Raw genomic sequence first — 27,046 nt, forward strand, 5'->3', positions numbered from 1 at the left:
AGTACCTTGGCTGCCACCTGCCCAAACAAGACTCCCAGTCAGAGCCCCTGACCTGCAGGCACCCCAAGAAAATGACTCAGAGATGTTACAGCTGTAGAAGGAATGCCCAACAACTGAAGTGTGTTTGCCAGCTTGTGCAAATGTGAATTCACATTCACTCTATAGGGGAAAAAAGATTTTTAAAGGTGGGGGGGAACATCCCAAATAGTGATTGCTGGAGATGCTGCAGTACACATGCAGACTCGGTCCATATGTTCTGGGATTGCCTCATTATATCAAGGTTCTGGAAGGATATTATTATCAGAATAAACATGTCCCTGAACTCAAATTTAGAAATGAAGACAAAAATGCAGGACTGGTATACATCCCAAACACATGGAACCCAGATCTGTGTTCCAGACAATGGCTACTGAGGGGCTTATTAGTGGCAAAATCATCATCATCAGCAGCAGCAGCAGCAGCAACAACAACAACTTTATTTGTTAGGCGCCCCATAACTAATTGTTGCAAAGTGGCTAATATTGCAACATCGGAAGGCAACTGATGCTCCTAAAGTGGAGAACTGGGCACAAGATTTACAGGATCCAGCTTCAAAAAAACGGCCTTTACCAAGGATGATAAACCAGAAGATGGTTAAGGATTTGGCACAATTTCCTAGAACTATATGTACACTAAAAGACAACCATACATTTTCTATTCTCCTTTTTGCTACTCTACCTAAGTACTCAGATGTTGCAGTAATTATTTCTTCTTCTTCTTCTTCTTCTTCTTCTTCTTCTTCTTCTTCTTCTTCTTCTTCTTCTTCTTCTTCTTCTTCTTCCTCCTCCTCCTCCTCCTCCTCCTCCTCCTCCTCCTCTTCCTCTTCCTCTTCTTTCCTTTCCTCCCTCCCTCCCTCCCTCCCTTCACTGGATGAATATGGGAGTCGGGGTGGGTAAGAGGGTAGGATACAATGAGAATGCTTTGACTGAATACATTGTAGATGAGGAAAATGTTCAATAAACTATTAAGTTTAAAAGGGGGAAGAATCCAGAGCCAAAGCAACCCCCAATCCACTCCCCCCCGCAAATGACCCATATCATAGATGTTGTGGCTGGTGGGTCCACAGGCATGTGCAAATACAAATAAGCCAGTACACAGCATAAAATTATTTTTTAAAAAACAGAAGAGTAGGAAAACGGCAAAGGTAAAGGCAAACACCAGCAAGCTAGCTAGTGGCTGGAAGTGGACTGCACACCACAGGAAAGAGGACTGCAGTGGTGTGTCCAGGTGTGTAGTGGGGGGCTTGCCGGGCAGGGTGGACACTCCCCAAGGCAACCCCCAGGCAGGCAGAGAGCCACAACCTCCTGGACTGTTTAAAGGCATAACTTTTCCTAGGCTGTTATTTCTCACATTGAAGGGCCAGGAAGAAAGGAAAGGCAGATGATGGTGGTGATGATGATGATGATGATGATGATGATGATGATGATGAATTCGATTTCTAAACTGCCCTTCCAAAAATGGCTCAGGGTTAGGGTTAGGGTTACACCCTAACCGGTTACACCCTAACCCTTACACAGAGAAATAACAAACAAATTATGCCATCACCCCAAAGTTTGCCATCACTCCAAAATTGGAACGGTAAGGAAGCAGCTCAGGATCACTGCCTGGAAAACTTCCAGGATGTTTCCTTCTCAGGCCCCTCATGAGGGAGGTGCTCTTGCCCAGCTCTCATTCATTTGAGTGAGGGCTGTGCAGGAGATGCTCTTGGCAGACAGTGCACCAGACCTTTCCCCCTGACAAATAATATCAGACGAGAGTCTGCCTCTAACTCTCTGCTCTCCCCTCCCCTAGTCCCATTTTGCCCACTGACGAGTCAAAATCATACAACAGTGCCTTTGAAAATGTACCAAGGGCTTTATACTTCTACAGCAGGCCTCAAGATTTCTGAGGTCAGGGGAGCCATGCTTCCTCCAGGGACAAAGGCTGTTGCTTCCAAGGACCACCTCTCATTTACTCTGTGTATGAAGTCTGTGCAGAAGGATCATGCCCCAAAGGACCTGCTCGTAGTGTGGAGGAGGGCAGAGCACAGCCCATGTATGTGCTCTAGTCCAGAAGATGGCAGCAGGGATCTGCCACCTTGTTTCTTTATCTGTTTGTTTGTTTGTTTGTTTATTTATTTATTTATTTATTTATCTATCTGTTTATTTAAAGTGTAAACATAATGTTTACACATTCTGTTTAAACATATGGTTAAAGATTTTTAAATAAAGTGTAACAATTCCTCAAATGTGTATCATGGAAGAGTTCTAGCTTCATCCAAGGCACTTTGGTATTATTCAAACGCTCTCTCATTCTTTTCTCTTCTTGACAAATGACTGACCTTGGCATCCATCAGGAGGGCAACATGGATGCCATCTCCCCTTTATCTTTAGTGCTGAGTGTGCGAGGTAGACTAGCAAGACTTGAGTCTCAGTGCAAAAGATTAATAATACATACTGGGATCTCTTAAACCAAGCAAATAAGAAACAATAGGATCCCCTCCATATTGTGTACAGACCATATAATGAAAAAGGTGGCCGCATTCACACTAATGGCAAACCAGGAGTAGATGAACCTGAGGTTAATTTTTGTTACCACAAATCGTATTGTGGACATTTGTCCAACTGTAGCCCATCAATCTCCAGTTTCAGGGCAGGAGAGCCTCTCTCTTCCTGGTCCACCGGGGCCTCATCCCAGCAAGCTCTTGCATTGCCAAACTGTGGGCAAGGTGTCAGAACATCTGCAGGGCAGCCATTGGCCACCATCTTCAAGGGGACATGCCCAGCACGGTCGTGTCTTTTTGGAATGGGCCGCCCGCCCTCAGCAGGGAAAGAGCATTTAAACCCCTTTAAATGGCATTTAAGCCCTTCTCCTGGCAGCAGTTGTACCACCAGAGCCACCGCCCTCTTAAGAGACCCTAACCAGCTCATGTGATGGCAAAGCAGTCCAGGACACTTCTGCCTCCATGTCAGCTTGCCGACTAGGAATTAGCCCTTTCAGGAGATGAGGGCCAGTCCACTGGGGAGGACCAGAGAGACTCAGTGAGTTTCAGGCCTCCACTGGACTGCGCTCTCATGAGGTAGGCCATCCAAATAAAACAAGCTCTTCTGTGGAACCCCCATTCTCTCTGGTAAATAATAGAACTTGTACATCTCCTCTCCAGGCAACCCCTTTATGCTCCCAAGGTGTAGTGGCCGCTCCATGTGTCTGGGCGGTACCAGGTGAGCAGACGAGGGAAACAGGGATAGGTCTTTACTCTCATTCAAATTTCCCAGATCTGGACAGGTGTTGCAGTGTATGCAGATCAAACTAGTCTTAGAAAAGTACATAAGAACAGCCCTGTTGGATCAGGCCCAAGGAGGCCCATCCAGTCCAGCATCCTGTTTCTCACAGTGGCCCACCAGATGCCTCTGGGGAGCCCACAGGCAAGAGGTATGTGTATGCCCTCTCTCTTCCTGCTGTTGCTCCCCTGCAACTGGTATTGAGAGACATTGTGCCTCTGAGGCTGGAGGTGGCCCACCATAGACCTGTCCTCCATGAATTTGTCTAAGCCCCTTTAAAAGCCATCCAAGCTGGTGACCATCATCACATCCCATGGCAAGGAATTCCATAGATTAATTATGTGTTGTGTGAAAAACTACTTCCACTTGTCAGTCCTAAATTTCCCAACCTTCAGTTTCATGGGGTGACCCCTGGTTCTAGCATTGTGAGAGAGGGAGAAAATTTTTTTCTCTGTCCACCCTCTCCACTCCATGCATAATTGGATACATCTCAATTATGTCTCGCCTTATTCGCCTCTTTTCCAAGGTAAAGAGCCCCAGATGCTGTAGCCTAGCCTCATAAGGAAGGTACTCCACGCCCCTGATCATTTTGGTTGCCTTCTTCTGCACCTTTTCCAGTTCTACAATATCCTTCTTAAGATACGTTGACCAAAGCTGTACGCAGTCACCATAAACTTGCAACTGGTTTTGGACCATAAGCTGGTCCAAATGCTGCAGAATTCAATAATGTGTACAGACACCTCTGTTTCTTCTAGAACGTTTACTAAGAGAACCAGCGTACTTGGTTCTTTTAGTAAATTTTCTAGAAGTAACAGAGGTGTCTGTACACATTACTGAATTCTGCAGCATTTGGACCAGGGCTGTCAAGTTTATGGAACTTTTCTAAGACTAATCTCCACTTGACAAAGACTGAGATCGAAACAGAGGTCACTGGGTCACTGTTGTGGATTTCTGGACTTATTTGAAACAGACTATATTACCTTTTCCATGGACTTCACTATTTCTCCATGGAAACACATTTAGCTTTATCAGTGTGATTTCCAATTGTTCTCTTTGGTTGAACTTTTGTTAGATCTCAAGTTGAGAGTATTGTTGATTATAAAACTGTATGAAACCAGTTTGTTACATACTCTTCACTACATGGTTTGCACATAATATGGTGGGGATCTTATTGTTTCTTATTTCCTTGAGTCTCAGCTCAGACATCTGAGACTCGAGGCAATCCAAGAGCAGACAAGGCTTCCCCAGAGCCACAGAGTTCAAGGAGTCAGCTCTTTGTCTCTTTCCACGGGCAAATGCTGGATGGCTAGTCTCTTCGAGAGGGATGCTGCTGATAGCTGCCACGCTGTGGGAAGGGGATGCCAGGGGCTTTCTTCCTCCTGCAAGGGCCAGGGCTTGCCCTCATGAACCCCACACCCTCAAATGGTACTGAGCTCACGTGTGCCACTCATTCTTTTCCGTGGGGCTTGTACATGAGAACCTTTTGCTGGCTTGTAGCCACAGAGCGTGATCCCAGCCCTGCCAACACTGGAGGCACACAGCCCCCGCAATTCTCTCTGAGTTCAACTTGCACATTCTGGGTGTCTACCATGGACACATTTTCATCCCAGGCACCCTAAATCAGCAATGAGAAGAGGAATTGCTTTGCTCACAAGAGCAGTCTCAATTTGGAAACCTCACCCAGTAGTTTCCTTCTTTCTCCCTTTCATGCTGCAGGACTCTCCCCGTGGATGACGAGTTTTATGAACCGTTCAGAATCCCTCTTCTCGCCATAGAGGCTGCTGAAGCACCAAGAACTGAGGTAAAAAGGTAGCCGACTTGGCTGCTTCCGATGCAGGGCATGTGGCTAGTGGCAGCCGGGTTGAGAGCAGAGCGGGAGGCCCAGAGAACCCAGCCGCAAGCCAGGCCTGATCTTGGCAGAGAGCAGAATGAGGCATCTGGAGTGGCCAAGCAGACTTTGGGCCACAGGCACGCCATGCCATTTTTTGAATATTCCCCCACATAAAGAACTCCCTGCAAGCAAAGGTCCAGCCTGTTCCTCGCTCAGCCCAGCTAATTGTCTACTTGCAGGGAGCTTTTTATGCTGGGAATTGTATTGAAAAATGTGATTCCCTCACCTCCTCTCTGAAATGATCTAGTCAATTCCACCATCTCCTTCTGCGGTATGGACAGACTTCTACTGCTGCCTAATACTTAACCGATTAGGCAGCAGTGAGGAAGCCAAGCCTGAGAGAGCTGGTCCGGCCAGGTCATTGCTGGGGAGCGGGGTGGGCTGGGGTGGGCTGGGGGGAGTTGCCTCCACAAAGCCCAGCGGAGCGAGGCTGCACGAGGCTGCCTGGGTGGCTGGTGCTGTGGACAAGGCCCCCTCCGCGCGCCTTGTCCGCCCTCTCCAGTGGGAGCTCCACAAGAGTGAACCCCCCCCCGAGGTCACTGGGGGCTGCTGCTCTCGATTTGGGACTCTGGCCGCTCTTCCTCGGAGGGAGCTGGAGGGAGGGGCCCCTTTGTACTCCTGCCCCTGGAGACTCGCAGGCAGAAGGCGCTCCCAGGAAGCTGGCGGCAGAGGCTGCTGCTTCCCTCGGCTTCCCCTCCAGGTGTGGTGGTGGGATTGCCACCCAGATCCGAGCAGAGAGACATGCTGCAGCGGCCTCCCCACCACACAGCCCACAGCCCCTTCATTTGCTCTTGTGCTCAAGCTAGGGAAGGCCATCTCTGAAGGAGGCCTGCAGGAGGGGCCTTGCCCACCCGCCCACGTAGGGAGGCTTGAGGGATGGTGAGTGGCCTTTGCCGGGGAAAGGGCCACCTCGGGCCCCTGGGCCAAGAAGGGAGGGGCCCGGTGGAGACGATGCTATGGAGGGCCCCAGGGCCAAGGCATGGCTTTGCTCCTGCACACCGTTCCAGGCTCTGCCTGCTCTCTTCCATTCTGTTCTGTTTCTCTTGCTCAGGTCTGCTGGCCATGGGCAACTTGATAAAAGTATTGGGCAAAGATTTAGAGAACTGTCCTCATTTTTTCCTGGATTTTGAAAGTAAGTCCCATGCACAAAGGCCAGGGGGTGGGGACTTTCCATGGCTGCTGGCAGCAGGAGTCACTGCTCTCCACACATTTGGGGCAATGGGGGGTCACTTGACAGGTCTGCTTTCAAGGTGGCAGCGGCGGCAGTGGCAGCGACCACATGGAGGCCCCTCCAGCATCTGAGTGCTGGTGCTGGCTCTGCTGCCAGGGCCTTCAGCTGCTGGTGTGCAATGGGATTCAGAGCTTTTCCGTGGGGTTATGGCGATCCCCTTGCGGGGAAGTGCTTTGGAACAGTTTCATGCTCAAATTGGCCCTCCGTGGGGCACACCCAACTTGCCAGCCACAGGCCTTGTTGAACACCCCAAAAGCTTGTTGGAGAACAGCCACTCCCTGCCCCTCCCATTGGTCTTCCTTCCCATCAATCAACATTCATCTCCAGGGGCAGGAAGAGGTGGGCTGGAGCAGCAACAATATCCCTCCCTGGTTTTTCTTCCCTTGATTGGTTGGGAACTGAGAAAGAATTCCTAAATTGCTCCTGAGGTTCTGGCAGAACCCCCTCCTCACCAGAGAGGTGCAATGGGCTGGATCCCAGCAGCTGGTTGGCGTCCATGTTCCATGGTCAAGACTGGTTGCTGCTGGAGACCTCTTCCTGCCGCCACCCAGATGGGGTTGCCTTCCACGGTGGCATCCTCGCCGGGGCCTCCCCTCCTTCCTCACCTCACTGCCCATCATGCTTTTCTCCCTCTTGTCTCTTCTCTTGCAGGTATCACATGGGGAACCTTCTTAAAGTGTTGACTTATAACGAGCTTGACCAAGGCCCTAATTTTTTCCTTGACTTTGAACGTGAGAAGGGATTTTAATTTTTTTGCCTTTATTTTAACTCATTACGTCTTTCCTTAATTTACTCGTCATTCATTTTGGTTTATTTCATGTCATGTTGCCTCCCTGGGTGGGGAGAAGAGGTGCAGGGAAGAGGGATCTGTAGGGCTGAGGAGGAAGGCAAGGCCCAGGCAGGGCAGCCAGCCTGAGTGATGCCTCCCGTCGGAACATGCAGAACAGTCCTGCTGCTGGGTCAGGCCCAAGGAGGCCCTTTCAGTCCTGTCTCCTGTTTCACACAGTGGCCCACCACCAGATGCTTCTGGGGAGCAGCCCACAGGCAAGAGGGGAGGGCACTCCCTCTCTCTGAGTCCTGCTGCTGTTCGGGGGCTCCTGTGACCCGGTCGGACTAGCCTTCTGGCAGGAAGTTCAGGAAGGAGCGAGGAAGGGCAGAGGCCAGCCCCACAGGGGAGGGGCAGAGCAAACCAGAAGTAGGGGATGTCTCCTGAATCAGGGCCCTTTTCAGGAGAAGGAGATGGCTCGGAAAACGAAGGTGCAGGTGAGCTGGCAGCCCGGTTGCCGGCCAGCCGGCCGCTCTCCTGGAGTCAGTACCAGTACCAGGTTTTGTAGTGAGAGAGCTGCTCAGCCGAGAGGCTTTGGCCAGCCCCCAGCAGCCCCCAGAGACGGCTGCCTGGCCTCCTCTCCGATCATCAGAGCAGGGAGGGAGCTGGCCAGGACTCTGAGGACCCTGTGCCACACCTCCTTGTGAGCAGAGACCAGCCTGCGTCAAAGCCTCAGTATGTCTGGGCTGTGGGCGTGGGTGGCATTGTGGGGTTGACCCCAAAGCACAGGAGAGGCCCTTGAGAGGGAGAGAGGGGTGCTGCATGCCAGGGTCCTGGAGAGGCAGAGGAGCGGCCCAGAGAGGTCCCTCTGGAGCCCTGCTTAGCGCCCCTGAGCTGCCCAGCCGCCCACCCTGGATGAAGCCAGGCTCCACAGGCAACGTGTGCCCGCTCAGTTCCGTTTTCATGTTTGTTTGTTTTTTGGTCCAGAACTTCGATTCTCCAACTGGCCTGAGGGCTTGCTAGAGAGAAGGATGAGATGGCCTCTCTCCTGCTGACTTCTCCATGCCCTTCAGGGGCAACTGAGACTGTGTCCCTGGCCATCGTGCAGAAGATCTGTGGGGTGTGGGGGCAGAACCCTTGGACCGCATGTGGCTGGCACCCCTGAGAATCTCGCCACTGCTCTGGTTTCTGCCACAATTGGACCAGTCCCCAAACGTGGGCAGACGGTTCCTCCCCTCTCATCCTGGAGGGGACAAGCTGACAAACCTCCCAGGCAAAGCATGTTCTGACCTCTCACTTTCTTTCTGGGGTGGGTTGCTGCAGATGCTCAGCCCACAGAAGCCGAGACAGCTGTCTGGAACCAGGTGAATGCTGTCCTGGAGGAAGCCCAGACCATCCTGGCCGAACTGCAGTCGTACACTGGAGCTGGCCAAGAGATTAGAGAGGTACCCGCCGGGCAGAGCCTGCTGCCGCTGTCCCTGGGATCAGGACATTGCCGGGGTTCAGACGGAGAGCCACAACCATCTCTGGACACCATGCTGTTCATGCAGGCTCCAGGGTCCGTCTCTTGCCCTGAGCGTTCTGAGCCTTGCAGCATCAGGCAGCTTATTTATTTATTTATTACACACACTAACATCAATCCAGCTGGGTTTCAATAGGTTCTTCAGCTTCCAACATGCAGTAACTGACACATCGGAGGCTCATCAGATTAAGTTCTGAGGTTCAAGGATGTCAGTAGTGGAGTTTCTAGAATCGGAGGTGTGTTTCTTCAGGCATGACCAAAGAAATCAGTAGGCAAGGTAGAAGAAAGACAGGGGTCTTGGGTGAAGCTGGAGCAACCTACATGCTGGTTCCCCAACCTTTGTGGGGAAACTGAAGACAAAGTCAGGCACCAGCCAACACTGGCTGGCTGGCTGGCTGTGAGGGGAGACGCGTCTGAACGAACTCACACCCATGGATTGCTCGACAGGCTCAGCTAGTCAGTTCCTGCTTACACACTCAGATGTCCCAGACTGCAGCTGGCAAGCTCCGCACAGTCATCATGTGCCCCTGTACTCGAAGGCACTTGTGAACCTGTGGTGCTCCTGTGACAGCCCAATGAGGTTGTCCCTGGGGGCCCTTTGCGCTCAGGGGCTGCTCCAGAGAGACTGGCAGAAGGTGCCTGATGGGCCGCACGGATGCTCCCGGAGCTCCCCCTGAGTGTGGGAAAGTGGCGGAACTGGGAGCCTTGTGGGCTGAGGCTGGTATTTCGCCGCATGAGCTTGAGAGCATGTCCTCTGGGGCCTCAGACCACAGCAGGGTGTGCAGGATCGGCCCCTGTGGCCGCCAGGCAGCACCAAGCACCTGCGTTGGTGTCTCGCCAGGGCTGCTGCTGCCGGCCTTCTGGCCTTGTCCGAGCAGGATGGGCCTGGAGGGAAGTGCACCCCCAGACCGGGCATTTCAGAGCAGCGTGCTGTGTTTCTTGCAGGCAATCCAAAACCCCAGCGACTGGCAGCTCCAGGAGAAGGCCTGGAGTGCGGTGTGTCCTCTTGTGGCCAAGCTGAAGCGCTTCTATGAGTTCTCGCTCCGACTCGGTGAGTGGAGACCCCTCCCATCCCCCTCTGGGGAAGGGTGCGGTTTGGACATAGCAGCCCAGGAGCCCTGTTCCAGCACAAGCCACTGGGCTCATTCCTGGGTGCGAATACCTGCTGCTCATGCCTTCATGTTGAAAGCCAGCCTGGCTCCCGGCTTCCTCAGGTGCAGGGCACAGATGGGACAGGAACGGCCTTGGCCGTGGTGTGTCAGCCGGGCTCGAGCGGCTGGCCTGTGCCCAGCTCTGGCGCTCTCCTCTGCCCCGTTCACTCCAGGCCATGGCATGGTGTCGCTTTTGTGTGGTGAAGGGTCTGTGGATTCTCTCGCGTGGCCTGTGGCAGAATCCGTCCCCATCCCACAGTGGAGGCCAGGTGCTGGCAAAGAGGAAGGCAAGCGGGCGGCAGCCCGTGCAGAGGAGGGGTCTCCTGCCGGCCTCCCCAGCCACACGTGGAGCGGACGGGGAATCCGACGGGGCCTGCAGTGCCGCTCCACGCTCCGGCCCAGGAGGCTTCTGGGTGGCCCTGCCAGTGCCCTGGCGCCCGCTGCTAGAGGTCTCGCTTCCGCCCAGCAGCGCCAGCAACACCTGCCTGATGCCCAGGGCCACAGGCGAGCTCTGGGCTGGCGATCACTGAGGAGCCATAGCTGAGCAGATGGAGTGCTGGCTTCTCAGCTCCCCTTTGGAAAGCGTGCTCAGCTACTCGGTCCCCAAAGGGATGGCTGGGTGCTGAAGCCCCAGTCACCCTCCCTGACCCGCACCAGAGCCACTCAGCCCTGACCCCCTCCCCCCGCCTTTCGTGGGGAGTCAGCCCCTGCGAGGGGCTCCTGGCTGATGCCTGGCTCTCGCCTCCTCCTCTTCCTCCCAGAGAATGCCTTGCGGAGCCTGCTGGAAGCCCTCACCAGCCCGCCCTATGCCCCGACTCAGCACCTGGAGAGGGAACAGGCCCTGGCCAAGCAGTTTGCCGAGATCTTGCACTTCACCCTCAGTTTCGATGAGCTCAAGGTACCTTTGAGTGGCTGCAGGAGAGAAGCCCCACTGGGGCTGGGGGCTGGAGGAGGGCCAGGAGTGTAGGCCGTGCTTGGCCCTGGAGGAGGCTCCTTCCGCCCCACCAGGCTGGCCTCTGAATTGTCCATATGCACAACAGGCTTGTGTGTGTGGCAGCACAGCATGCGCACACGCACACAGGGTGGCTGGCGCAGGTAGAGGCACCATCTGCTGCGCCCCCACCCACGCCTCTCCCCCAGCTGTCCCACGCTGCAAGTGTCCGGGGAAGAAGGCCTCCTCTTCCTCCTCCTCCTCAGGCCTGAGCATCCCCCTGTCTCCCTCTCCCTCTCCCTCTCAGATGACCAACCCTGCCATCCAGAATGACTTCAGCTACTACAGAAGAACCATCAGTCGAAATCGAATCAACAATCTGCAGGTCAGGAGCTGCTCCCCTCCTTTCCTTAGCTGTGAGCCACAAGGCAGAGAAACGGCCAGAGCAGAAACACCACTGGAAGCCACCCCTGTCTGCGCAGGTTGAGGCTGAGGCTGCTGCTGCTGCTGCTGCTGCCTCACTGGCCATGTTCCCTGGAATCCCCTCCCTTGGCCACGGTTTTTATCCGGACACCCTGTGGTCAGCCTGTTGCTTTCCAAGGTTTTCTGTGTGGTCCTCCTTTGCTTTTTCAGACCTGATTTGTGGCGATCTCTGTGTAATAAAATGCTGCCTGTCCGGTGTGAACAGGCAGAGAAAATGGCATTGTGGTTTTAAAGGGCTGCTGTTGCTTTGAATCAAACCCTTCCTCTTTGGAGTTTCAGCCCAGTGTATTTAGTCCTGTTGAGGGATTTGTGATTAATTCCTCCTTGTAGAGCCGCTCTGAATTATGCCAATATCAGTTTCTGCTCCTATGGCGGTGGTGGGGGTGGGATTCTTGTTGTTAATTCAATTTCTATACCACCCTTGGTATAGAAATGGCTCAGGGCTAAGTAGTGGTGTTTTGCTATTTAGAAAGAAAAAAGAAAAATGAGAGAAATTCAGTCAGTAAATCCTTGTGAACAGAAACTGACATTGAGGTAATTCATGGGGGTCTATGAGGGGGCAATGCATCATCAATTCATCAGTCCCCCCACAAAGGAAGTAAAACTGTTCTGCTTTCCTGCCCCACAGTTAGATGCCGAGAGCGAAGTGAACAATGAAATGGCCAATCGGATGTCCCTCTTCTACGCAGAGGCCACCCCAATGCTGAAAACTCTGAGCAATGCCACCACTAAGTTTGTGTCAGAGGTGAGTGGCTTTTTCAAGGGGCAACAGCAGTGGGGTGTGAAGGCCAAACCTGGCCTGCAGAGAGCCGGGCCCAGCCATGACATGTTGCTGCTTGATTGGGTGCACCAAGCACCACACACACCCCCCCCCCCCGCTTCTCTGCTGGCCCTGCAAAGAATTCTGCTACCTTGCCCAGAACTACCAGCCCCAGAATTCCTTTGGCCAATGGGTGGATGGGCAGATCAGTCTTGCACAACATAAGGCCCGGGGCCCAGATCTGGAAGGCAAGTCCTACAGCAACATCAGAAGCCATGAAAAGCTCTTGGCCTGCCCAGTGACAAGCACCATCAGCAGCATCAGCAGCAGCTCAGTGCCTTTGTCTGCTTGAGACCAGATGTTCCTCACCTGCCTGGCTAATTCTGCCCCTGGGCCGGAGCCCGCTAACACCATCCCTCTTTCCTCTTGCCTTTCCCTGTCCAGCCCTCTGCCTCCTCACTTTCGTTAAGTTTTTAATAATTAATTTTAGTGTAATAATTAATGTACTGAAAATTGACCTCAGCCCTTGCACACCAAGTCATGCTTGGTTCCAGCCCACCAGGACACTTGCGTTGTGCACCTCTGGCTCAGGGCTTACACTGGTTTCAGTTTGTAGTACACATGATGCCATTTTAAAAGTTTGTCGTGTTCTACCAAAGACAACCACAGGGCTCTGTGGTCGCCAGGAGTCGACACCGACTCGACAGCACAACTTTACCTTTAGTATATTGACATATCCTAAGGCACAATCTTGCAAGAGGAAGTCATAAGAAATGTTAAGAGAAGTGTTATAAGAAAGGGAGCGGCATCCTTCCCTTCAGATGTTCAGTTGGCTTTTTCATTTGGGAGGAAAGCCCTGGGGGTTGGAATGCAAACTGTGTGGTGGTGCTACTTTCTTTCAGAACAAAACTCTTCCGATTGAGGACACGACGGACTGTTTAAGCACCATGGCCTGTGTCTGCCGGGTGATGCTGGAAACGCCGTGAGTCCCTACGTTTTGTGTCTCTTTGGCCAAACAGACTCTCAGGGCCGTTCACAAGGGTCTCTAAATGCCACACAAGGAGGGTTACAATTAAAACCCAAACTAGACACGACACTAAAAAAGAAAAAGAAAAAGAAAAGCAATGTATGAAATGCATCCAAAGAACCAGGCTCTGCCCCCAACTGCCATCCTCAAAGAGACTGTCTCTGCCAGGTTGCTGCCTCTCCTCCCAGGTGAGCCTCCGTGTCAGAGGGGCCACCACAGCCAAGGCCAGGTGCCTGTCGCAAGCCCTCTGGGTCCTGGGTCCCAGACTGTGCTCAGCAGTGCCATGCTGCCATTTCCCCAGGAGCTTTCCCACACAGGACTTCCAGCACTCGGACTATCCGATGAGGGAAGCCACTTCGAATGAAGCTCGCAGCATTAGGGAAGCAGCCCCTCCCCTCTCTACTGCAAGTTCTCTTGGGTGCAGGTTCACACACAGCTCGCTTGCGTGTTTTCCTTGTGGCCAATGGCATGCTAGAGGAGGCGGGACGCCACCCCTCCCTTTCCCCCAAGGGTTTAGTAATTAAAGCACCCTCTGTGATCTGGTTCTGTTGAAGTCCACACACACACACACACACACACTTCTGCTTAATTGGTTTGTGGATCAGAATGCCTGTTAGCTATCAGCCTTGGCTTTGTATTTTGCGCCCCCCCCCCCGCCCTGCCCGCCACAACCCCAACACACACACAGAAGTCCCCAGCCTGTGTCAGCCCTGCTGCAGCATCGCCTCTGTTTTTGCAGCCCCATCTCACCTTGGATGGCATGCACTGGGAAATGCTCGTTTTCTGAAAAGGACTGCAAATCTTTCTCCTAGATCTACCCCCTCCAAAAACTTTCAAAGAGCAAAGAGCCTGAAAACTTGTTTTTCAGCTCTTGGCCTCAGGGTCAAAGGCAAGGCAGCTTTGTTTTTGCATTCCGTAGGTGTGACTTGCTCTTATCATGTAAATGTAAAGACTGAGGTCAGCGTGCGCCTTGCAGCGGATTTTCCAGGAAATTTCACTGAAAAACAGCATTTTAAAAACTCAGATATAAACCGGGGTGAGGTGAAATCCAGCAGGAAAAGCCCAATTTGTGTGTGGGGTGCTTCCAAAGACATCGAACTGACCTCAGCAGGAATCCAGCTAGTGAGAACACCCCCCCCCTCTCCCTTCCGGAGGAGATTTGGGGTCAAGCCCCTGTGTGCGAAAGCTCCAGCACACGTCCTTTCTAGTAGCAGGGATGAGATGAGCAGCAAGGAAGAAGTTCAGGACTAGTGGGGACCAGGGGCATAGCTATAATTGAGTGAAAGGGTTCAAAGAACACGGGCCACCAGCTCCTGAGGGCCCCCCAGCCCCACCCCTCCCTATTTTCTTCATTATCTCCCTCACTCTGGGGGCCCCCCTCCCCCCTAGCTACGCCCCTGGTGGGGACTGAAGTGTCCCAGTGCAGGCTCAGGCCTGGCAGGATCCAGGTTGAGGCCGCAGGGCTGGAAAGGACATTGGGAGCCTGGAGGAGCCCGTTCAAGGATGCTGTTGCCTAGCTCTCTTCTCTGATTTGCAATAGGGAATACCGGAGCCGGTTCACCAACACGGAAACCCTCCTTTTCTGCATGCGAGTGATGGTGGGAGTCATCATCCTCTATGACCACGTCCACCCCGTGGGGGCTTTTGCCAAGACCTCCAAAATTGATGTGAGTGGCCTTCTCTTTCATAGCAGCAGCAGCAACCCTGCACAAACTGAAACAAAACAAAACAAAACAGAAGCCAGTTATGAAAAACAGCAAAGAAGGTTCTTGCAAGCAGGTCTTAGGGATGCGTCCGTGGATGTCTATACTGGCTGCACTGTGCATTGCGCACCCCGTCACAGTGCCTGTCCACACTCTGCCCGCCTCCTCTCCTAACCAACCCTCAGTGTCCAGGTTCAAACTCTTGTTTGTGATGGCCTTCTTTAGACAAGAGAGCCTCTGGGCTCTCCCCTCCCCTCCCCTCCCCTCCTCTGCCATCATCTGAAACCCTGGCTGGAAATGCCCACCTCTTCAGGAGTCCCACCCTTGGGATATGCCTTTCTTAGCATAAGAGTGGAAGTTGATTTGCACCTTGCACAGCTGTAGGGTTGCCATGTCCCCTGGAATTGTGGGTATCACCCAGATTCTAAACATCTCGCCCAGACTGCTTAGCCCGCCCAGATTCACCCAGATTTCAGCTTTCTTTAAAAAACAAACAAAAAAACTAAGCTCTATCCCTTGAAGAAGCGGAGTTATGGAGCAAAACGTGCAGTCCCTCTTCTGCTCAACCGCTGGATTTGGATTAAGAGAGGGAGAGCACAGGAGGCTCGCTGGGAGGGTTTCACTTTCACAAGTACAGTATTGTTTTATACCGCCCAAAACCTACGTCTTTGGGCGGTTTACAACCAGATAAAAACAAAGGTAAAACATTAGTGAAAAGCAAAAACAAGAAATTTAAAACATAGCAATTAAAATAAATAAATAAATTTAAATACGATATTCTAAAAACATTAAAACAATATCAATTAAAAGCCTGGGTGAACAGATGTGTCTTTAGACTTTTTAAAAATTGCCAGAGACGGGGAGGCACTAGGGAGCGCATTCCAAAGCCTCGGGGCAGCAACAGAGAAGGCCCGTCCCCGAGTAGCCACCAGACGACCCGGTGGCAAATGCAGATGGACCTCTCTTGATGATCTCAATGGACGGTGGGGTTCATGACAAAGAAGACATTCTCTTAAATAGCCAGGGCCCAAGCTGTTTAGGGCTTTATAGGTTACGACCAGCACCTTGTATTTTGCCCGGAAACATATCAGCAGCCAGTGTAACTCCTTCAATACAAGAGTAATATGGTCTCTCCTAGATGACCCAGAGACAAGCCTGGCTGCCGCATTCTGGACCAACTGTAGTTTCCGGACTACATGCAAAGGTAGCCCTACATAGAGCGCATTGCAGTAATCCAGTCTGGAGGTTACCAGCAGATGTACCACTCTTTTGAGGTCATCTATCTCAAGAAACGGGCGCAGCTGGCATATCAGCCGAAGCTGATAGAAGGCACCTCTGTCCGCTGCCTCAACCTGGGACACCAGGGAGAGACTTGGATCCAGAAGCACCCCTAGACTGCGTACCTGTTCCTTCTGGGGAAGTGTGACCCCATCGAGAACAGGCAGATCAAGATAGTCTCTCGAGTTTCGACCCCGCACAATGAATACCTCCGTCTTATCTGGATTCAGTCTCCGTTTGTTATTCCTCATCCAGCTCATTACTGCCTCCTGACAGGCATTTAGGGAGGTTATGCCCTCTCCTGATGATGCTGACATGGAGAAATAGATTTGGGTGTCATCAGCATACTGATAACACCCTGCACCAAATCTCCTGATGATCTTTCCCAGCGGTTTCATGTAGATGTTTAACAACATCGGAGACAATACGGAGCCCTGAGGGACACCATACAAAAGTTCAGATTTTGAAGAACAACAGTCTCCAAGGGACACCATCTGGAACCTGCCCAAGAGGTAGGAACGGAACCACTGCAGAGCAGTGCCTCTCACTCCTAAACCCCTCAGACGCTCCAGAAGGATACTATGGTCAATAGTATCGAAAGCCACCAGTAATCTCCTGAGGAATGGTGCCTTGTTTGTTATCAGCAGGGGATCTCTATTGGGCAGTTGAGAGGATAGCTTGCTTTTGATGTGAATCACTACCTGCCTACCAATCTGTGTATTGTAATGTTTAAGGACTTTTTTTGGCTTTACATTCAGTGAAGGCCTACTTAGAAGTAAGCACCCTTAGTTTCAATCAGATCTTCTCTCAAATATTCTCTCAAATTCTGTGTGTACAGAATTGCAGCCTCAATTAAAAAGCAGTGCTTTTTCCTTTTTTTTTTTTTTTGGTTCTATTCCAGCTTTTAATATGTCAAGGAAAATGATCAGGCAAAGATATCTTCCCTAACGATTGTTGGTAGATATCCAGAGCAAATACAAGTCAAATGGAAAGTGCAGCTGTTAATTCACATATGCAAATTATTTGCAAGTCAATTTACATAATATGCAAATTAGGCACCTAGCTTTGGAGAACCAGAATATGGCAACCCTACACAGCTGCATCTCACCTCATTGGCTTCTGCAAAACTGGTTCTGTCCTACGGCTACGTGTGCTGATGGCAGGGGCGTATCTAGGTTGGGGCAGGCAGGGCACGTGCCCCGGGCACCACTTGAAGGGGTCGCCATTTTAAAAAATTAAAAAAATAATTAAAAATGGTCGCTGAAAACAAAATGGCCACCACGCATGCTCAAATGGCCTCTGTGAGGCCCTAGGCCATGCCAGGCCTCACAGAGGCCATTTGAGCATGCACGGTGGCCATTTTGTTTTCAGTGGTCATTTAAAAAAATTATTTTTAAAAAATGGCCACCGCACATGCTCAGATGGTCCCTGCGAGGCTCCAGAGGCCAGCAGGGGGAGGGGGAACTTTTACAGACCCCCCCACAGCCTTTAGGAAGCCCCCCAAAGGGGCTACAGGTATTTTTTTAAAAAAATAATATAATATAAGTCACTGTACACATGTTTAGTTTGGCATGATGTACAGAGAACCAGGGTTTGTGAATACTGAGCTGAACCTTATGAGCTAGGATTGTATTCATTTGCTTTTTGTGATAAGTGAGTTAAATGTGATGTCTTAATAATATGGCTGTTAATGGTGAGTTTGTCTTTGAATCAGTGTGAAATCCATAGTATTAAGGCCCACTGGGAGTTTCTTGCTCTCTTTCTCTCATTTTAATTGTCTTTCTGGAATACTAGAATATATGCCAAGCAGTGACACAGTTTACTCTGCATATCCTTTAATTATTTTCAGAGTATCTGGGGAAAGTCAAATTCTCCATTTATTTTAAAAACTTATGTAATAGTGATAATACAATGCATAATAGAGAATTAGACAGGCATTTCTGTTTAGTTTTCCAAGTACACCTCCACATAGTATTTAGGTATTTTATGAGCCCCAGCATACCCAAATTTGTAGTTTTCCAGCATTTTTTGGTCTGGCTACATCCACTGCTAAATAGTTTTTGAAATATTGAAAGATTAATATGCTTGACTTGTATTTTTCATCTGATATTATGGTAAAGTTATCTGAAAGATGGGTGTCAGATGTTTGGATAGGGGGCGCAATTTCATTGCTTGCCCTAGGCGCTATTTTCCCTAGATATGCCTCTGGGTGATGGACACAAATGGACCGTGTTCTGGGGGGCAGTGAGTGCAGGCATCTTGCCCCCTCCTCTGCTGCCACCTCCCCCACCTCCAAGCTGCCATTGGGCCTCTGTGCTCCCTCCCTCCCCCTTGCCAGCCAGCCAGCCTCCGCCCTCTGCCCCCTAGCCACAAGATGGCGCTTGCTGGTGGCCACTGCCTGCCTGTTGCCAGCAGGCAGTGGTTAATATGAACCCAAGCACTGGCCTCACTGTGCCCTGGGAAAGACCGCACTGTCGAGCCAACGGTCCGGAAGGCAGCTTCCTGTACTCCAGACCCTCCAACACTTCATTGACCAAACACCTTCCTCAAAGAAACATAAAGAATTTTCTTGCTGACAGGTCCTTCCAAAAAGGACACTTACACCACCTTAGCATAGTTTGGATGGCTTTAAAAGAGGATTAGACAAATTCAAATCCAATAGCTCTTAGTCATGATGACTGATTATGTGGATCCTTCATGTTCAGAGGCAGTGTACCTTTGAATACCAGTTGTAATCTCTAGAAATTGTTCAAATGCACTCTCAGACAAGCGTGCCAATTCACATTCCTCATTAAGAAATAACATAAAAGTCACCTTGCTAAAGTCTATCCACAAAGATAAAGTCATGAAACTGCAAGCAATTTAGACAAATACATATCTGCCATCAATCAAACCATACATGAAATTGCCCCAGGTTTTCTTTTTTGGATTTAAGGATAAGCAAGCATTTCAAAGGGAGGGGAGAGAAGCAGCTTTTAAAATAGTTCTCCACAATCCATCTTCTTGCAAGATCTTATTTTGATGCAAGTGTGTAAGAACACTAAATCATGTGTATTTGGTGGAGGAAAGGAAATGCTTAATTCTTAGTTTTGCAGTCGGAAGCTCTTTGCAAACAATGAAATAAGATGGGTATTTTATTCCACTGCAAGCTTATAAAAACAGACAATATGTCAATGATAGAGTGTGTGTGAGCAGCTATAAGCAGGAGAAGACGTTGGGGGGCAGAGAAACATTTTCTCATACTTTTTGCTATGTAAACTGTTTTGAGAACTTTTGTTGGAAAACAGTATGTAAGTATATAAGTATTATGTATATAAGTATAATGATAGTAAACCAAAGGAACAAGGGAAAAAAACCACAGACCAGAATAAAACTAGAAACCAACTCAGATTCACTACAGCACCCCCCTCCCCCGCAGAAGTGGCAGGAAAGGCATCTGGAAACACCAAACAGGCCAATTTTGCTAGACCCAGCCCCACCCCCCACCCTCCCCCGACCCTTGGAAGCCATGGGGGGAAGAGCTTTAAAAGGACTTTTGCCACAGGAATGCTAGGATGCCCAGTTCTCTTCCCTCCCTGCAACTTGGAAGCCAATGGGAACTCCGCCCCTCGCACTCTCTCTCCACATATTTAAAAAGAAAAATATCCAGGGGCACCAAAGCCCCTCACATGCACCTCATCTGAGGGGAAACAGTCCAGCAAGCACCACGTCATCCAACTGCATTCAGTTTCTGAGCAGAGAGGAATACAAGTTACAAAACCCAAACCAGAGGAGAACTGCGGCTGCCGGGAGGCTGTAGGCAGCAGGAGGCAAAGGGCAGCAAGGCAGGCGCTGGGGCAGGAGTGAGGCTTTGCCTCTTGCTTTCCACGGGGCTGGCTGTGCCGCCCCCAGTCCTGAGGTGGTGGGAGCTGACGCTGCTGCCTCCTCCTGCTCAGAAGACAAGAGGAGAGTCTGGCACTGGCCAGCAGGTCTCTGGCAGCAGCCGAGTCTGCCGTGGCGGGTGGGCGGGGGGAGAGTGTAGCCGCCTCCACCCCGTGGCCCCCAAGCCACTGCCTGAGGTTGGCTCCCCCCCGTTGCCTCCTGATAGAGGGGCCCTCCCCACCACGGGGAGAGAGAGCAGCCCCAAGGCCCAGCTCCTTGGCCTGCAATCCTGCCTCTGAAGCCAGGCTTCCGGGTGTGTGCGTGGCACAAACAGACCCAGGAAGAGACTGCTTGCGAGGGACTCTGCTCTTCTGCACAGAAGTCTCACAGGAGACCTCATGGACGACGGCGGTGCTGCTCAAAGGCCCCCCGTCGTCCTTTGTGCTGCACCTACTCAAAAGCAGAGGGATATATTTATCTGGACCACCAACTAAAAGACCACAAAGCCAAGGGCAAGTGTTGGCGTTGTCCATCACCCTTCTTCAGGCTGACTGTTCAGCAAAATAGGGTGGGGAAGATCGACAAAGTATGGAATGATGGAAAACTCCAGCAGCCTGCAGTTACCTGGAGACCTGAAATGCCTGCTCACGACTTTGTGGCCTCTGCCTTGGCCCCCCCTGCTCTGGATTTGGTTCTAATGGATTGACCCCAATGCTCCCTGAAACAGGGATTCCCAGATGTTGTTGACTACAACTCCCATAATCCTCAGCCAAAGGCCACTGCAGCTGGGAATGCCGGGAGTTGTTGTCAACAACATCTGGGAATCCCTGCTAGAGGGAACACTGATTGACACGGCCGCCTACATTTCCTGCCGTGAAGGGGTCCAAGAGCTCTGAGGAGAAAACAGACTCTCCAGTTCCTTCATGGCGGCTGGCCATGCATAATGTGCTATCTTGGGAAAGGGTTGAAAGTCAGGGAAACGCACATCCACAGAGAGGAGCGCAAGGACCAGTGGTGACTTCCAGGCACTGTGGCCTCAGCAGCTGTGTGTTCAGACGGCAGACGTGCCTTCCTGGCTTTTCTCATGACCCTGAACCCCTCAGTGCTTGAAATGACTGTCTTTTAAAAGTAGTACTTTCAAACTGTCTTGAAAAGGGCAGTGTGGAATCATGTGGGTGTATGCACAAGCTGCGACTTGGGGGCCAAAGTGGGAGGGGGTTGAAGGGCATCCTCTGCCTATGGCGTGCACACACCCCCCCACACCCCACACACCCTCACCTGCGCCCACATCTGCATTCCTCTTTCTTGTGGCACACACTTCACTTCTGGCAATCTAGGCACTTTGCAGGGTTTTTACTCAGCTCTTGCCTCTTTCTGTCTGTATGCCTGTCTATTAAAAACGAAGTACTGACACACATTCACCTTTGTACATGCCCAGGAAAGCACCCCATGACTCTCAAAGCTCCGTTTTCAGGGTTTTGATTGTGTTTTGCCTTTGTTTGCCTTGGGTTTCTTTTCTTTCTTTCCTTCTGAAGGGGTGTTTTTGGGCAACTTTGGGATGCCTGAATGTGTATTTTTAAATTTTTTATTTGTAAACGGCATATAAATCAATATGTTGCAGTGCACATATTCACTCCAAACTCTCAACAAAAAGATGTTTTATTGCGCAAAGACAAACTAAAAGTTGGTAAACATAAAAACATAAGACATTTCAGTGTGACATTTGATCCTCCTGAGCCATTTTGGAAGGGCGGTATATAAATTAAATAAATAAATAAATAAATAAATAAATAAGTAAAACAAATGCACACAGATGAAAACCTCCTCTGTTCCTCAGCTTTTAAATTCCTTAGATGTGATAACACACAGTTCCCTGAATCCCTGACTGGCAGAGAGATGGGGGGGGGGGAGAGAAGGGGGAACACCTGATTCGTCTCAGAGGTTAATAAACTTCATGGCATTGGCCAGCACTTCCTGAACATTAATGTCAGGTCTCTATTTCACTATCTTATCTTATTATTATTTATTTTATTTCACACATTTCTATACCAAAACTCACGTCTCTGGGCGGTTTACTATAAATAATGCTTCCTTTATTTGCCTTCTTTGTAGGTTCCTTTCAATCCCTAAAATAGATATTTTAGTGGGCACCATTTGACCTTCATGCTTAATCCTCATATGCAGTGACCAGGGATTTGTTCTCTTTGCTCAATGCCTCATATCTGCAAGAAGTTCTTTATATCTATCTTTCAATGACCTGCCAGATTCCCCAATATAGAATGAAGTGCAGCCTAAGCATTGCATTTTATTACATATTGTACATTTCCTTCCACAGTTTCCTTCCCTGTTCACAAATTTCACAATCATGTACATCACATCTCCTATCATACAATCTGTGCTCATTTGTTTTACTTAACTGAGGAGGGTGTGTCACACTGAAATGTCTTATGTTTTAATGTTTACCAACATTTAGTTTTTCTTTGTGCAACAAAAGGTCTTTTTGTTGAGTGTTTGTAAACTGCTTTGAGAGCTTTCATTAAAGAGTGGCATATACATTTTTGCAATGGTGGTTGTCTAGCTGCTGCTGTCTGCTGGGCGAAAGCACTGTGGTAAGTGTGCAAATACTCCAAGAAACTGAATATTTTTGAAAAAGACCATTTTTGTCATCATTTCTGCAGACCCACCATCTGTGACATTAAATAATAACAAAGCACAGCATGCGGGGAACCCAGAGTTACTGCAACCATGCACCCCTCAAAATCTATGGTGTATTCTCTACTGTGCTGCCACATCTGAAACTACACGATGCTTGGAAATACTGCAAATGCACAAATACTCTAAAGAATGACCTTTTAAAAATATATAGATATATACACTGGTATCAAAATAATATGTCCAGGTGATCTGCAGATACTACCCGTGTACACACAAAGCATTATGGAGTGAGTAGGCATGAAGGCATGAGTGGTGTGTAGGCAAAAGGAGTGGAAGTGGGTGGCAGATCCAAGAGAGGATGGACAGAGGAAGGCTGGCAGAGATGAAACTTTCCGATCTTCAATATGAAAGCAAAGCCTCTTGTGTGGACGGAACAAAGGTGGGCGGGCGGTGTGTGTGTGTGTGTGAGCGCGCTGCTGAAAGGAAGGTGGTCCATGTGGACAGGCCAGAGTAGTGACTCCGGTTTTTGTTGATTGCATTTCATCCTGCAATAGGTTTCCCATCCAGAAAACCTCTAGACCCCAGATCGGGAGGGACTCTCCTTTGAATTCCACTGGCCAGCCTCCCGTCCCAGGAGATTGTCACCTGTACGCACATCTTCTAAAAAGCTGCTTTAGGGATAGCAATAAGTTCTGTCTCTCTTCTTAAAGTGCTCACAGGCATCTGGCCTTGTACTGTTTCAACATTCTTTTCCTTTGGACATTAGACCAACAAAGATTTCTTTCTTTTTCATGCTGATAGATGAAAGGCTGCATCAAGGTCTTGAAAGAGCAGCCGTCCAACAGCACAGAGGGTCTCCTGAATGCCCTGAGGTAAGGCAGTCTACGCGCCCCCCGCCCCCCCCAGACACACGCCCCTTTGGCAGCGGGGGGGGGGGCAGCACCGCTCTCACCACAGAGGTGGCTGCAAGGGGTGTGGCTGGCCATGGGCGGTGGGGGGGGGCAGCGGCGGGGACTCAAATGCCCTAGTGGGCCGGGGACCATCGACAGCTTGGCTTGCAGGGGCCGAGGTCATTTTTTAGCACATTATTACACTGGATTTAAAAATATTATTAGTTACTTGTGGCTCTGTTCCTCTGTTCAATGGACCCACAGTGGTGCATGCCAGCCCCAGACAAATGCCAAGACCTCCCCGCTCCCTGCTTTCAGGCTGCGGTCTTAGGCATGCTTACTTGGGAGGAAGCCTCGCTGGGAACACCACGGAGCATAGTTATGAGAAAACATGCATCGGCTGGCCCGATAAGGCCGTTTCCAGCTCCTCTGTTGCTGCAGGATACCTGGGGGCCAGTAAAGTAGTCCCGATGGGCCGACTCTGGGCCCCCGGTGGCCGTATGTTGTGCAGGCCTGCTCTGATGGCGAGGAGCAGCTGCTACTCGCCCAAGGGAAGTCTGCTTGGGCGTGGAGGCGGAGGAAGCGCAGCGCCGTGGCCGGCTGTGTCAGCAACCAGCCCTGGCCCCCCACCCCCGTGCTGCTGCCTGGCGGGGAGGGCATCGCTGGGCAGCCCAAGGCACCCCTCGCCTCCTCGCAGCGGGAGTCCCTCCGTGCTGCTGCGCCCCGTGTGGTGTGGGCTGCCCTAGTCCCCGTCTTATATCGCGTGGGGGCCTGGGAGGCTGGCAGGAGGGTGCCGTTGCCTGGGGAAGAGGCTGGCATTAGCCTGCTGGCCCCGAGAGGGAAAGCCCAGCCCTCACTCCGTGGCCTCGCGCAGTTCCAGGGAAATGGCTGTTCACTCTGCCCCCTTTCCCTTGAGCCCCTCTGAAGAGCGGAGGCAGCGGCCGCAGCAAGACTGGCAGTGGCTGCTGCCCCCCACAAATGGGTCGGCCCGGGACGCAGCAGGCGGGTGGAGCTGGATAACTCGCCCCCACTTCCTCTCAGCTGGCCTTTGTCCTGCTTTACTTGGCCGCCTTTTGTTTTGTTCTTCCTGTCTTTAATTGATATTGATATACTGCCCTTCATCATCCTAAGACCCCTGGGTGGTTAACAATAAGATAAAACAATGAAACTCAATTAAAAAACATAAAAACAGAACGAAACGTCGTTAGAACTTTTTAAAACCACCTTGGGATTGTTTTTAATGAAAGATGGTAGATAAATTTAAATAAACAAACAAATAAACAAATAGATAAATAAAAGCAGGGGCAGCTCAAAAAGGCCAGTTGCCCCAACGGCTGAATAAAAGGGCAGTCTTCACTCTCCTCCTGAAGGCTGGGAGAGAGGGAGCCTTGCGGGTCTCATCCATGAGCCACAGTCTGGGGGCAACCACCGAGAAGGCTCTGTCCCATGACAAGCAGGCCTCGGCAGGTGCCGGCACCATGCGGTGCACCAGAGCCCTCCCAGCCGATCTGGTCAGGTGGGTAGATCCAGTGGTCCCCCAGGTCCCCGGGGCCCAAGCCATTCAGGGCTCCAAAGGTCATCACCAGCAGTCCCTTGAATTGTGCCCAGTGCCATGGAGTTCTGCTCTCACAGCCCCCGAAGCCAGCACGGTGGAGCTGCCCTCCGGAGACAGTGACCAGCTCCCGCCTGCTCACAGCTGCTCTGCTCCTTCCTAGGTATACCACCCGGCACCTCAATGATGACACCACCTCCAAGCAGATCCGGGCTCTGCTTCAGTGAAGGCCTCCTGGGCTCCAGCAGAGGACCGTGGCCAGAGACCTGGAGCAAAAGCTCTGATCCACATACCTTCAGCAGAAGTGGTATTAATGTTGACATATTGCTATAAATAACCATTGGCCATCCTATTACTCATTTTGTAAAAAGGGAGGAGGAGGAGGAGGAGGAGGAGGAGGAGGAGGAGGAGGATGGGGGCGGGGTTTTAAATTATATAAATATATAGAGAGAGAGATATAAATACACACGTGCAGAGAGAGAGAGCTGTAGGGAGCTGCTGTAGCAGACGACCCAGGCAGGCAGCCACTCAGTGGCAGCTTGCTCCTCTCCCCAGATGCTTGGCGCAATCCAGCACAGACGGGGGGGGGGGGCTCCCGTGGGTGTCGCCTGATTGTCCTCCTCGTCGCGCTTGGCGTCTGTGTGCGTCATGTGTCCAGTCCTCAGCCCTTACAATCTGCCAGAGCTGGACCAACTTTGGGAGGGAAGCCGGGCAGGTGCAGCCCCAGCCGGAGAAAGGCGGGTCGCTGCCGGAAGAGTGAGCCGCCTGCCCTGGAGAAGCAGCGGAGGACAGGTCTGCCTGTGGCTTTACTGAGCCAGGAGAGGGCTGCTGCGGAGAGAGGTTCTCTTCCTTGAGGTAGGATGAATGTGCTTGGGAAACAAATGACTCTTGATCGGGGCTAACTGGAATGATGGAGGGATGATGACTCCAGACATCATCGTTAAAACTTTCAGCACAGATTCCATTCAAAATGGTTCAGCCACACCTTTTAGATTTTTAATATAAACAAAATCCACTCACCTGTTATTTTGTACATTTTTGTGTCAAATAAAAAAAGAAAATTAATCTATTGTGACAGAACGTCAGCTACCTTGAATGAGTTTCAGTCTCCCGGACCAGATGAATTATACTCCTCAGTACTGAAGAAACTTGCAGAAAGATGCTCTTAAAGCTACTGTAATCTTACATTGAGATTGTTCCGTCAAAGTCTGTAATCTTTGAGAACTCCTGGAGGCTTGACACACACCGGGCTTCTATCCCAAATCTTCTTTCGGGAGAGAGTGTGTGTGTTCACACACCTGCCAAACTTACCCCAAGGCCTCTTCAAGATCCTTGGACCCACTCGACACACAAGTCAGGCTTTGTCTTGCGAATCCTAGGAGTAAATAGGGAGAGGCACTGACACAGAATCATTAGCAAGATAAGAAGGACACTCTCTTTACAAATGCAGATATAGGTCTTCAGTACTCTCTCTCTCTCCACGCCCCCATTGGATAAAAAGGAAAAAGGAAGGAAAACATGTGAACTTGCATCAAAAGCACACCTGAGAGCAGAGGGGAGGGGCTGCTTCCCTCAATGCCGCGAGTGTCCTTCCAAGCGGCTTCGCTCAACATTTACCCCGCAGCATGAAGCCATGTGTGGAAAATGTGCGAATAACTCCCTGGAGAACAGGTGAGATAAGCAAATGGCACACCTTTCTCCAGAAAGGGGAAGCACACAGAGATGGGAAACTGCAGACTAGTCAGCTTGATGCTAATTTTTCTGGCAAAATCCTAGAACAGATGACCAAGCTTTCTTTTCAGCATTTCGTGGGAGCCATCAGGGGTTTGTCAGGAACAAATTCTGCAGCTATACAACTCTCATCTCCATTTTTGATGCTAGTTTAGTAGATCATGGGAATGCTGTGGACATAATGTATGTGTCTAGATGTCAGCAAAGCTTTTGATAAAGTATCCCATGATCTCCTTATTAACAAAATGGTAAAATGTGAGCTAGATGATACTTTTGTTGAGTGGATTCTCAACTGGCTGGACAACCATGCCCTAC

At 50.7% G+C, this 27,046-nt stretch overlaps 1 protein-coding gene across 7 annotated transcripts in view; it reads left to right on the forward strand.

The window, feature by feature from the left end:
* The window catches only part of LOC128333213 (CYFIP-related Rac1 interactor A-like), a 35,241-nt gene extending 9,156 nt beyond the window's left edge, over positions 1 to 26,085 (forward strand). For 2 of the 7 annotated variants that reach the window (XM_053268438.1, XM_053268440.1), the window contains exons 2-12: positions 5,016 to 5,100; positions 6,242 to 6,322; positions 8,511 to 8,632; positions 9,655 to 9,760; positions 10,622 to 10,758; positions 11,099 to 11,176; positions 11,903 to 12,019; positions 12,937 to 13,016; positions 14,602 to 14,728; positions 23,360 to 23,430; positions 25,164 to 26,085. In XM_053268438.1, the coding sequence (XP_053124413.1) occupies positions 6,253 to 6,322; positions 8,511 to 8,632; positions 9,655 to 9,760; positions 10,622 to 10,758; positions 11,099 to 11,176; positions 11,903 to 12,019; positions 12,937 to 13,016; positions 14,602 to 14,728; positions 23,360 to 23,430; positions 25,164 to 25,227 (972 nt within the window). In that variant the 5' untranslated portion in view covers positions 5,016 to 5,100; positions 6,242 to 6,252 and the 3' untranslated portion in view covers positions 25,228 to 26,085. The other 5 variants (XM_053268435.1, XM_053268437.1, XM_053268436.1 and 2 more) reach the window with 4 other exon arrangements.
* Positions 26,086 to 27,046: the final 961 nt, after the last annotated feature.

This window comes from Hemicordylus capensis, chromosome 7 (assembly GCF_027244095.1).
Source record: "Hemicordylus capensis ecotype Gifberg chromosome 7, rHemCap1.1.pri, whole genome shotgun sequence".
NCBI classification, from domain to species: Eukaryota; Metazoa; Chordata; class Lepidosauria; order Squamata; family Cordylidae; genus Hemicordylus; species Hemicordylus capensis.